This window comes from Salmo trutta, chromosome 20, assembly GCF_901001165.1.
Source record: "Salmo trutta chromosome 20, fSalTru1.1, whole genome shotgun sequence".
Taxonomy (NCBI): domain Eukaryota; kingdom Metazoa; phylum Chordata; class Actinopteri; order Salmoniformes; family Salmonidae; genus Salmo; species Salmo trutta.
Window position 1 is genome coordinate 13,951,722 of NC_042976.1, and position 12,943 is coordinate 13,964,664.

Below are 12,943 nucleotides of genomic sequence, written 5' to 3' on the forward strand. Positions count from 1 at the left end.
CTATATTAATTGTATCTTTTTTCTTTTTTTCTTGATTGTCTTAATCCTGCTGATTGGTTTTAATGTCTGTGTAAAAAAGCCGTCCCTTTACCGTACACAACAGTGGAGACTGCTGAGGGGATGATTGGCTCATTATAACGGCTGGAACGAAGCGAATGGAATGGCATTTAACACATGGAAACCATGTGTTTGATGTATTTGATACCATTCTACTTATTCTGCTGCAGTTGCAAAATGAGATAGAAAAAAAGCTTAAGTAAACTGTATTAATACGTATTAGCGTTTATCGGAGACGAGTTGATGGGATGTTTGTGGAGTATTATTAGTTAAGTTTGTTCACTCTACAAGTTGACCAATTCATTAGTGTTAACATCAAAATCTCTCTTTATCATCTTAAGGACATTCATTTCAATGCTTTATGGCAGTCAATAAGTCATGCCCATAACAGCACTTAGTAGGTTTTATGGTATGAAGTACAATATAAATATAACGCATATCTTTCTGGTAAAAATGTAAACACAAAACGCCAAAATATTGAAATAATGTAGCACACTCAATTGTTTCGGATTACTAATCACTTTTATTTGGTCAATATGAGATATCTAACACATATCAGTGATACGCCTTATGCTCATAAACTTCATGCCACTCATGCCCATATCTCTGAAGCTCCTGTACTCTCCAGGCCTCATGTACATCTGCCTGCCTCTGAAGTGGGGCTGCTCGTACATCAGCCAGTGGCCGTCCATCACGTTGCAGGACTGGCAGTCGGACATACGGTAACGCTCCTGGATGGAGTCACAGTCGTCCATCATCTCGTGCATCTGACCTCCGAAGTTCTCCCTCTCGTAGATCCTCATCCTGTAGTTTCCACGGTGCTGTTAGGAGGAAATAAGAACATGTTGAATTATTTACTGAATGCACCAGACTGCTGAATAGCTCAAATATGATTTGTGTGATTAATTAAGGATTTATGGGCTGTTACAGCTGCCTGAATATCATATTTTACCATGGGGATCATGCGACAGGACCTGATACCATCGCTCATTCCCATCATACTCTGGTAGTCAGAGTACTCTCCCCTCTTCATGAAGTACTGGTTTCCCATGTAGTTGGGGCGCTCGTACACCATGAAGCATCCACTCTGGACCCTGCAGGATTGGCACCTGCTCATGTAGGAGGAAATATCAGGGCAGTCGGAGCTGCACTCATAAGAGCGGCCCTGGAAGTTTCTGTCCTCGTAGAAGGTGGCCTGAAAACACAATGTATTTATTTATAATTTCTAAATATATAATTCAATAAATGCAACAAATATAAGAGGATTTTAGTTTTGTACGTAAAGATATGAAGATAATATAGAGAAAAATGTGTTTTAGAATAAAATAAAAATAAATGCTTACTCTTCCCATGTTCATGCCGGTGGTGGTCATTGTTGGTCACTGAGTTGCTGCTGTTGCTGCTGCTACTGCTGCACTGATGTCCTGTCTGTGGTAACCCTTACTTTTATACCTGACCTAATCCAAAGAATCTGTTAGACCCATTGTGTAAACCCCTGACCTAGCAACAGGGTATAGAGGCCTGTAGAGGGCTGAAGTACTGTAGTCATATTTCCACGTGACCGGGTCCCAAAAAAGACATAAAAGCCTATTTTCACTGTGAAACAGGTAACACAAAACCTTTCAAAGGAACAATGGACTCTGTCAGTGAAAACCATTGCATACATATACGCATATGAGTGGGGTGGAGTCTACAAGTCAGTTACACAATTTTAATTATATTTCAACATATGATTCATATTCCCTTGTGATCTCTTTCATTCAGTGAAGTCAATTAAATGTAACTCTTGTGTTAAATGTAACTCAATGCTAAAATTGAATCACCTGACTCCATAGATGTATTTTCTGTCAATATAATTTTTTTCTGGATCAGATATGAATCCCATGTCCACCATGTCAATATCAGCTTTTCTATGAGAAACTCTGTTAAATAATGGTTCAGAAAAGTAAAACATTTATTTAAAGAGAATTTTAATGAGAATGAAATGAACCTTTTTTGACGACAATGTTTCAAAATGTTCCTGATTAGTACTACTCAGTTAGTGTATCTAGATTGTGACTAACTGGGTTAGAAAACAGCACATTGTGTGGAATGAGGATTAGTTAAGTACATCACAAGCATAATTTATGTCCATTCCATGGGTGTATGGTAGCCCTGATTCTGCATGCGTTTAAAAGTTCAGAGTTATGTTTCACTTACTGAGGAGATACACCATATTATATTTCCTGATTAGAATGAAGATTACAACACACATAACTAACTAGCTATATCAATTAGACAAATATATTTAAAAAATTGTAGTCGTGCCAACAAGTTAAATGTAATTTGAAAACTTGGGACTGAGAATATGCCATGCGGGATGCTGGCGAGCTGGATGTCAAAGACTTGAGTTTTTATAACATCAAAAACCCTTATTAAAAGCCTAATGTTAGGATAGGGGTTTGCCATGTCAGTGACGTAATCACTAAAGCAGTCGCTGGCTGCTTTAGCTAACCAATGTCTTCACAAGGTCGTAAACGATATCATAACCGCCATCGATAAGAGACATTACTGTGCAGCCGTATTCATCGACCTGGCCAAGGACTCGGTCAATCACTACATTCTCATCGGCAGACTCAACAGCCTTGGTTTCTCAAATGATTGCCTCGCCTGGTTCACCAACTACTTCTCTGAAAGAGTTCAGTGTGTCAAATCGGAGGGCCTGTTGTCCGGACCTCTGGCAGTCTCTATGGGGGTGCCACAGGGTTCAATTCTCGGGCCGACTCTCTTCTCTGTATACATCAATGATGTTGCTCTTGCTGCTGTTGATTCTCTGATCCACCTCTATGCAGAGAGACACCATTCCGTATACCTCTGGCCCTTCTTTGGACACTGTGTTAACAAACCTCTTGACGAGCTTCAATGCCATACAACTCTCCTTTTGTGGCCTCTAACTGCTCTTAAATACAAATACAACTAAATGCTTGCTCTTCAACCGATCGCTGCCCGCACCTGCCCGCCCATCCAGCATCACTACTCTGGAAGGTTCTGACTTATAATATGTGGACAACTACAAATACCTAGTTGTCTGGTTAGACTGTAAACTCTCCTTCCAAACTCACATTAAGCATCGCCAATCCAAAATTAAATCTAGAATCGGCTTCCTATTTCGCAACAAAGCATCCTTCACTCATGCTGCCAAACATACCCTTGTAAAACTGACCATCCTACCGATCCTCGACTTCGGCGATGTCATTTACAAAATAGCCTCCAACACTCTACTCAACAAATTGGATGCAGTCTATCACAGTGCCATCTGTTTTGTCACCAAAGCCCCATATACTTCCCACACTGCGACCTCTACGCTCTTGTTGGCTGGCCCTCGCTTCATATTCGTTGCCAAACCCACTGGCTCCAGGTCATCTACAAGTCTCTGCTAGGTAAAGCCCCACCTTATCTCAGCTCACTGGTCACCATAGCAGCACCCACCCATAGCATGGGCTCCAGCAGGTATATCTCACTGGTCACCCCCAAAGCCAATTCTTCCTTTGGCCGCCTTTCCTTCCAGTTCTCTGCTGCCAATGACTGGAAGAACTGCAAAAATCACTGAAGCTGGAGACTCATATCTCCCTCACTAGCTTTAAGCACCAGCTGTCAGAGCAGCTAACAGATCACTGCACCTGTACATAGTCCATCTGTAAATATCCCATCCAACTACCTCATCCCAGTACTGTATTTATTTATTTATCTTGCTCCTTTGCACCCCAGTATCTCTACTTGCACATTAATCTTCTGCACATCTACCATTCCAGTGTTTAATTGCTATATTGTAATTACTTTGCCACCATGGCTTATTTATTGCCTTACCTCCCTTATCCTACCTCATTTGCATACACTGTATATAGACTTTTTCTACTGTATTATTGACTGTATGTTTGTTTATTCCATGTGAAACTCTGTGTTGTTGTATGTGTCGAACTGCTTTGCTTTATCTTGGCCAGGTCGCAGTTGTAAATGAGAACTTGTTCTCAACTTGCCTACCTGGTTAAAAAAAGGTGAAATATATATATATTTTAAAACTCTAGAACTAGCTAGCTAACATTAAAAGGCTGGTTTTGACATTCCATTTCTAAGATGTAATTCAAAATACCTAGAGATGAATGTGGAGATTGTGTTATTTACTAAGCAAGAACTAATACAGGGCCAACTGGAATATCAAAAACAGATTCATCAAAAAATATAATTCTTGAAGAAAATGCAATAAGATATATTTGTGCAAATATTTGTACTTTACTGTATATTTTTCAACCAGCAAGGATAATGATTTGTAATAAAATACATAAATATTTCCAATAAACAATACAAATAAATATGAATAATTTAATGAAAATATGATTCAATATTTTTCCCATTCAACAAAAATCTATGATTTGTAACATATCAATAAACAATCTATGATTTCATATTTTCCCTTTCAACAATAGTACATATTTGTAAAAATCTTTAGTTTAATGAAAAAAACAAAAAACAATTAATATTTATTATTATCATTATTTAAAAAAAAAATGTTAAAAAAAATTATTAGGGGGTGGATATAATATTGCGGATAGATTGTTCCTTCCATCAATGTAATTGTCTGCATCATTTCCAATCCCCCATTAATTTTTGGGGTAAATATATATATATCCATATACATACATACATACACATATCCACATACAGTTGAAGTCGGAAGTTTACATACACCTTAGCCAAATCATTTAAAGTCAGTCTTTAACAATTTCTGACATTTAATCCTAGTCAAAATTCCCTGTCTTAGGTCAGTTAGGATCACCACTTTATTTTAAGAATGTGAAATGTCAGAATAATAGTAAAGAGAATGATTTATTTCAGCTTTTATTTCTTTCATCACATTCCCAGTGGGTCAGAAGTTTACATACACTCAATTAGTATTTGGTAGCATTGCCTTTAAATTGTTTATCTTGGGTCAAACGTTTCGTGTAGCCTTCCACAAGCTTCCCACAATAAGTTGGGTGAATTTTGGCCCATTCCTCCTGACAGAGCTGGTGTAACTGAATCATGTTTGTAGGCCTCCTTGCTCGCACAAGCTTTTTCAGTTCTGCCCACACATTTTCTATAGGATTGAGGTCAGGGCTTTGTGATGGCCACTCCAATACCTTGACTTAGTTGTCTTTAAGCTATTTTGACAAAACTTTGGAAGTATGCTTGGGGTCATTGTCCATTTGGAAGACCCATTTGCGACCAAGCTTTAACTTCCTGACTGATGTCTTGAGATGTTGTTTCAATATATCCACATAATTTTCCTCACTCATGATGCCATCTATTTTGTTAAGTGCACCAGTCCCTCCTGCAGCAAAGCACCCCCACAACATGATGCTGCCACCCCCGTGCTTCACGGTTGGGATGGTGTTCTTCGGCTTGCAAGCCTCCCCCTTTTTCATCCAAACATAACGATGGTCATTATGGCCTAAAAGTAATATTTTTGTTTCATCAGACCAGAGGACATTTCTCCAAAAAGTACAATCTTTGTCCCCACATGTAGTTGCAAACCGTAGTCTGGCTTTTTTATGGCGGTTTTGGAGCAGTGGCTTCTTCCTTGTTGAGCGGCCTTTCAGGTTATGTTGATATAGGACCCGTTTGACTGTGGATATAGATACTTTTGTACCTGTTCCCTCCAGCATCTTCACAAGGTCCTTTGCTGTTGTTCTGGGATGGATTTGCACTTTTCGCACCCAAGTACGTTCATCTCTAGGAGACAGAACGCATCTCCTTCCTGAGCGGTATGACGGCTGCGTGGTCCCATGGTGTTTATACTTGCATACTATTGTTTGTACATATGAATGTGGTACCTTCAGGCGTTTTGAAATCGCTCCCAAGGATGAACCAGACTTGTGGAGGTCTACAATTTCTTTTCTGAGGTCTTGACTGATTTATTTTGATTTTCCCATATTGTCAAGCAAAGAGGCACTGAGTTTGAAGGTAGGCCTTGAAATACATCCACAGGTACACCTCCAATTGGCTCAAATAATGTCAATTAGCCTATCAGAAGCATCTAAAGCCATGACATAATTTTCTGGAATTTGTGGAGTGGTAGAAAAATGAGTTTTAATGATTCCAACCTAAGTATATGTAATCTACCGACTTCAACTGCATATCCATACATACTTTTTTTAGAATATACCTTTATTATTCCCCGCAAACCCTAGCACCCCTCCCCCAGCTGGAGTAAACTAATAAACCCTAACACTTACAGTAGACTTCTACTTTCAGTTTATACATACTATACACATTTTACAGACGGTCTATTTTACAATAGTTATATTTTGTTTGTTTTTAGTCCTGGTCTTCCTCAATATCTGATGTCGATCCAGTTTGATTTCTATTTGTAACTGTGCTAAAATACCAGCCCACACACAATGCAGGGATGCAGCCCACAATAAACTCTGCGAAACCACAGGCAGAGGGAAACACCTGTTCCTCAGACAACAATCGTCCTGACATAAAACAATCATGCACAAACAACAAGCCTACATAGCCAGACTAAATACCCCCCCACTAAACAACTAATACAAAACAGGTGCGTGCCTAACCTAGACCTAACCAACAGAAAGTGAAACAGAGGATCGGCGGCAGCTAGTAGGCCGGCGACGACAACCGCCGAGCGCCGCCTGGGCGAGGAGGGGCGCCACCTTCCATTGATGTCGTGACAGTACCCCCCCCGACACGCAGCTTCCGCAGCACGCCGACGCCGGCCTCGAGGACGCCCCAGAGGGCGAGGTCAGTGCGATCCGGATGGAGGCTGTGGAACTCCCGTATCAGCGCTGGGTTCAATATGTCCTCCACCGGTACCCAGCACCTCTCCTCCGGGCCATACCCCTCCCAGTCCATGAGGTATTGCAGGCCCCTCACCCGGCGTCTGGAGTCCAAGATGGACCGGACTGTGTACGATGTCCAGGGGGGCTGGAGGGACCTCCTGCACCTTAGCATCCTGCAGCGGACCAGCTACCACCGGCCTGAGGAGAGACACATGAAATGAGGGGTTAATACGATAATAAGAAGGAAGTTGTAACCTGTAACACACCTCGTTTATTCTCCTCAGGACTTTGAATGGCCCCACAAACCGCAGACCCAGTTTCCGGCAGTGAAGGCGGAGGGGCAGGGTCCGGGTCGAGAGCCAGACTCTCTCCCCTGGGGTAAACACGGGGGCCTCACTGCAGCGGCGGTCAGCACCTTCCTTTTGTCGTCCCCTGGCCCGTTCCAGGGATTCCTGGATGGTGTTCCAGGTCTCCCTAGAGTGCTGGACTCAGTCCTCCACCGCAGGGGCCTCTGTCTGGCTCTGATGCCATGGCACCAGGACCGGCTGGTAACCCAACACACACTGAAAAGGCGACAGGTTGGTAGAGGAGTGGCGAAGAGAGTTTTGAGCCATCTCGGCCCATGGCACGAACCTCGCCCACTCCCCTGGCCGGTCCTGGCAGTAGGACTGCAGAAACCTGCCCACATCCTGATTTATCCTCTCTACCTGCCCATTACTCTCGGGGTGAAAACCTGAGGTCAAACTGACTGAAATCCCCAGTTGCTCCATAAACGCCCGCCACACCCGGAACGTGAACTGGGGGCCTCGATCAGAGACGATGTCCTCAGGCACCCCGTAGTGCCGGAAGACGTGGGTGAATAGAGCTTCCGCGGTCTGCAGGGCCGTAGGAAGACCGGGTAAAGGGAGCAGATGGCAGGACTTAGAGAACCGGTCCACAACGACCAGGATCGCGGTGTCGCCCTGAGACGGCGGGAGATCAGTGAGGAAATCCACCGACAGGTGGGACCATGGTCGCTGTGGAACCGGGAGGGGCTGTAATTTCCCTCTAGGCAGGTGCCTAGGAGCCTTACACTGGGTGCACACCAAACAGGAGGAGACATAGCGCCTCACGTCCTTCACCAAGGTGGACCACCAGTATTTCCCACTAAGACCACACACCGTCCGCTCAATCCCTGGGTGACCCGAGGAGGGTAGCGTGTGCGCTCACCGGATCAACCGATCGTGGACCCCGAGCGGGACGTACTTACGACCCACGGGACCTTGAGGAGGAGTAGGTTCCGCCTGTAACGCCCGCTCGATATCCGCATCCACCTCCCAGACCACCAGTGCCACCAGGCAGGAGGCTGGAAGTATGGGAGTGGGATCGGTGGACCGTTCCTCGGTGTCATGGAGACGAGACAGTGCGTCAGCCTTAATGTTCCGGGAACCTGGGATGTACGAGATCGTAAACTGAAATCTCGTAAAGAACATCGTCCAGATGAGAAAAGGGCGAGGCGCCCCCTCAAGCCAATGTCTCCACACCTTCAGGGCTCTTACCACAGCCAGCAACTCTCTGTCCCCCACATCATAGTTACGCTCCGCCGGACTCAGCTTCTTAGAGAAGAAAGCACAGGGGCGAAGCTTCGGGGGCGTGCCCGAGCGCTGTGATAGCACGGCTCCTACCCCTGCCTCGGACGCGTCCCCCTCCACTATGAATGGCAAAGAGGGATCCGGATGCGCCAGCACTGGAGCATCGGTAAACAAAACCTTCAGGCGACTAAAGGCCCTGTCCGCCTCCGCCGACCACCGCAACTGCACCGGCCCCCTCTTCATCAGTGAGGTAATGAGAGCCGCCACCTGCCCAAAGCCCCGGATAAACCTCCGGTAGTAATTGGCAAGCCCCAAGAACTGCTGCACCTCCTTCACCGTGGTGGGAGTCGGCCAATTACGCACGGCCGAAATGCGGTCACATTCCATCACCACCCACATTCCATCACCATGTGGAAATGCGATACCCCAGAAAAGAGACAGCTGGTTTGGAGAACTCACATTTCTCAGCCTTGACGTATAGGTCATGCTCCACCAGTTGCCCAAGCACATTACGCACCAGAGACACGTGCGCGGCGTGTGTAGTGGAGTAGATCAGAATGTTGTCGATGTACACCACCACACCCTGACTGAGCAGGTCCCGGAGAATCTCGTCCACAAAGGATTGGAAGACGGCGGGAGCATTCTTTAACCCATATGGCATGACGAGGTACTCATAATGGCCAGATGTGGTACTAAATGCAGTTTTCCACTCGTCCCCTCCTCGGATACGCACCAAATTGTACGCACTCCTGAGATCCAATTTCGTGAAGAAGTGCGCCCGTGAAATGACTCTATCGCTGATGCGATGAGAGGTAGCGGGTAACTGAAACCCACCGTGATGGAATTTAGGCCTCTATAGTCAATGCGCGGGCGCAGACCCCCCTCCTTCTTCTTCTCAAAAAAGAAGCTTGAGGAGACGGGTGATTTGGATGGCCGAATGTATCCCTGCCTCAAGGACTCAGTGACGTATGTCTCCATAGCCACTGTCTCCTCCTGAGACAGGGGATACACATGACTCCGGGGAAGTGCAGCGCCCACCTGGAGGTTTATCGCACAGTCTCCTCATCGACGAGGTGGTAATTGAGTCGCCTTTGTTTTACTGAAGGCGATAGCCAAATCGGCATACTCTGAGGGAATGTGCACGGTTGAGACTTGGTCTGGACTCTCCACCGTAGTCGCACCAACGGAAACCCCTATGCATCTGCCCGAGCACTCCTTTGACCACCCCTTAAGAGCCCTCTGTCTCCACGAAATCTTAGGGTTGTGAGTGGCTAGCCAGGGGATCCCTAGTACCACCGGAAACGCCGGGGAATCAATGAGGAAGAGACTGATACTCTCCTCATGACCCCCCGCATTACCATGACCAGTGGCATGGTGACCTCCCTGACCAGCCCTGACCCTAGTGGTCGACTGTCTAAGGCGTGCACGGGGAAGGGTTGGTCCAACTGGACCAGGGGAATCCATAACTTAGCGGCAACCCCACGCGCCTGAATCGACTAACGCCTTAAGCCAGGAGTGAGGGGAAAAGGCAGAAAAGGAAACTAATGCATGCATGTGACTGACAGGCGGCTCTGTGTGAGGCTGGTGCTGACTCACCTGAGATGTCAAAGGAGTGCTCTGCCTGCCCTCTGGACTCCCGGGCGAGCTCCTCCAGCACCGGTCCACAGTGTGCCCTCTGCGACCCCAGTGGGTGCAGGAGAGGGCTCCCCCTCCAGTCTTCCTGGCTGCAGCCCCCCCTATCTCCATAGGCGTTGGAGCAGGAGGGCTGGGAGTTGGAATGAGCAGGGCCCGGTTCGGACGTCCGCGGGCGGCCAGCAGATTGTCCAGTCGGATGGACAGGTCAATAAGCTGGTCCAGGGTGATGGTGGTGTCCCGACAGGCTAACTCCTGGCGGACGTCCTCCCTAAGACTACACCGGTAGTGATCTATAAGGGCCCTCTCATTCCACCCCGCTCCAGCGGCCAGGGTCCGGAACGCCCGGGCAAGGAGGGGCGCCACCTTCAGTCGATGTCGTGACACCTATATACATTTTACAGACCCCGTATGTTTTACATTGGTTATCTTGTTGTTATTCGTCCCACCCTTCAGCTCCATTCAACCCCTCCCATCTATCTCTTAACACCATCCATTTTGGATTTCTATTTGCCATATATTTTTCAACTGTGCTGTGAGGCTTCACAAAAGTACTGAACATTTCTATTCTCATAGCTTCTACAGATTGTAAATTAAAGATAAACATTTTTTTCTAAAATAATGATTATATTATTGAACGATTGTCTATGACTTTTCAAAACAATAATGATTAGTTGTTGCTCAGTGAGCAACTGTGTGGAATGGTTTCCAAAGAGTGGCCAGCCACGTGGCCTTTAATGTCCCTGGGAAAATCCTGGCTTGATGCTAAAATCTTGTATACCAGTATGTATATTTCTATACCAAACGTGGTCTGTCATGTACGCTTAATAAATGTAATATGATGAAGTCCTTATGTAGGCACTCTTCAAATAAAGTGTTACCCAAAAGTATTTGCGAGTCAATGAAGCTGTTCAGCTAATCATGTTGCCAATGATCCACTAGATACTGTACTGTATGTTGTATCATGTTAGCATAATTGGTCTCAGCTATATGACAGTGGTTGCAGGTGTGTGAACAAGAAATCAAATGAAATGAAATCAAATCAAATGTTATTAGATTTGATTTCTTGTTCACACACCTGCAACCATTGGCATATAGCTGAGACCAATTATGCTAACATTATGCAACATACAGTACAGTACATTATATTACATTTATTAATCAGTTGGTACATTTGTTGTCACACTTAAAAATGGATACATTAAATGGATAGTGTGAGACTTTGGCAATTAAGACCTTTTCTACTTAACCAGAGTCAAATGAACTGATGGATGAAATGTTTATGTCTATGGTAGTTGAACTAGCGTTAGTGTTATGACTGGAAGTATACTGGAACAGCATGCTTCATTGGTCAGAGTTCATCTGACTCTGAGTAAGTAGAAAAAGGGCTTAAAATCACTAAAATAGGTTTGTGAATTATTTTATTCAATGGTTTATATATAGTAGCAAACAATATATGAAATGGTTTATAGTATATAGTAGCATGAGTCAATGATACACATCATGCTCATGAACCTAATACCGCTTATGCTGTGCCCCAATACCAAAATATTGAAATAATGTAGCACACTCAATTGTTTCGGATTACTAATCACTTTTATTTGGTCAATATGAGATATCTAACACATATCAGTGATACGCCTCATGCTCATGAACCTCATGCCACTCATGCCCATATCTCTGAAGCTCCTGTACTCTCCAGGCCTCATGTACATCTGCCTGCCTCTGAAGTGGGGCTGCTCGTACATCAGCCAGTGGCCGTCCATCACGTTGCAGGACTGGCAGTCGGACATACGGTAACGCTCCTGGATGGAGTCACAGTCGTCCATCATCTCGTGCATCTGACCTCCGAAGTTCTCCCTCTCGTAGATCCTCATCCTGTAGTTTCCACGGTGCTGTTAGGAGGAAAGAACATCATAGGGTTACTTTATTTATCAGTGAAATTATATGCAAACTCATTTTGTTAAGAATACCACCATCAAAACATACTTTATTTTCAAGAATAATGTTCAACCTACCATGGGGATCATGCGACAGGACCTGAAACCATCGCTCATTCCCATCATACTCTGGTAGTCAGAGTACTCTCCCCTCTTCATGAAGTACTGGTTTCCCATGTAGTTGGGGCGCTCGTACACCATGAAGCATCCACTCTGGACCCTGCAGGATTGGCACCTGCTCATGTAGGAGGAAATGTCAGGGCAGTCGGAGCTGCACTCATAAGAGCGGCCCTGGAAGTTCCTGTCCTCGTAGAAGGTGGCCTGAAAATAAAAAGGAATAATTTCTAGAAATTAAACAATTGTACAAAACAAACATTTTAGATACATTTGCGATGCTATTCAGTCACAATGGTAACCAGGTTATCGGGATAAGTACAAGTATCATGTTGTAGTTTAGGGTGCTAGAGTATTACAGCCCTTTTGTAGAACAATCTATGAAAATTAAAGAATAAGTAAAAAAAAAAAAACTTCCCCGTTCTTACCCTGCCCATGTTCATGCTGGTGTTGGACATGTTTGCTCACTGTGCTGCTGGTTGCTGCTCCTGAACTGACTTCCTACCAGGTTTAACCCTTTCTTTTATACATGACCAAACCTAAAGAATCCCTAGCTCCATTGTTCAAACCCCTGACCCAGCACCATGCTATAGAGGCCTATTGAGGCCACTGAGGTGACGTCCACATTTCCAGGGACTGGATCCCTCAGGTCCTATTGTAACCATCGATGGCCACTAGATTATCGCCAGTTGATCTCTCCTTAAACCATAAATACGTGCTAAAATCACCTGCACAGTTGATTTCAATTGCAACCATTATTGACCACCAAATTACTGCTCCCTAAAGCTGATGTCAGTGTTAACATTTTAGTCCT

General features: G+C 44.9%; 2 protein-coding genes across 2 annotated transcripts; both read right to left on the reverse strand.

Moving 5' to 3' along the window:
- Positions 1 to 560: 560 nt before the first annotated feature.
- Positions 561 to 1,477, reverse strand: LOC115155335 (gamma-crystallin M3-like). The gene is made up of 3 exons (XM_029701905.1): positions 1,401 to 1,477; positions 1,010 to 1,252; positions 561 to 878 (listed from the first exon to the last, which is right to left on the reverse strand). Exons 1-3 carry the CDS (start codon positions 1,428 to 1,430, stop codon positions 603 to 605), a joined length of 549 nt encoding a protein of 182 aa, XP_029557765.1. The 5' UTR covers positions 1,431 to 1,477; the 3' UTR covers positions 561 to 602.
- A 10,172-nt stretch (positions 1,478 to 11,649) lies between these two features.
- Positions 11,650 to 12,638, reverse strand: LOC115155589 (gamma-crystallin M3-like). The gene is made up of 3 exons (XM_029702328.1): positions 12,558 to 12,638; positions 12,094 to 12,336; positions 11,650 to 11,970 (listed from the first exon to the last, which is right to left on the reverse strand). Exons 1-3 carry the CDS (start codon positions 12,585 to 12,587, stop codon positions 11,695 to 11,697), a joined length of 549 nt encoding a protein of 182 aa, XP_029558188.1. The 5' UTR covers positions 12,588 to 12,638; the 3' UTR covers positions 11,650 to 11,694.
- Between the last annotated feature and the right edge of the window lie 305 nt (positions 12,639 to 12,943).

Coding starts and splice junctions, on each gene's coding strand:
- LOC115155589 (XM_029702328.1), bottom strand. CDS start 12,587: ATGTCCAACACCAGCATGAACATGGGCAGG. Junction 12,337..12,557: donor CCAGCATGAACATGGGCAGG/GTAAGAACGGGG, acceptor TTTTATTTTCAG/GCCACCTTCTACGAGGACAG. Junction 11,971..12,093: donor CCTGTCGCATGATCCCCATG/GTAGGTTGAACA, acceptor TCCTCCTAACAG/CACCGTGGAAACTACAGGAT.
- LOC115155335 (XM_029701905.1), bottom strand. CDS start 1,430: ATGACCACCACCGGCATGAACATGGGAAGA. Junction 1,253..1,400: donor CCGGCATGAACATGGGAAGA/GTAAGCATTTAT, acceptor TTGTGTTTTCAG/GCCACCTTCTACGAGGACAG. Junction 879..1,009: donor CCTGTCGCATGATCCCCATG/GTAAAATATGAT, acceptor TCCTCCTAACAG/CACCGTGGAAACTACAGGAT.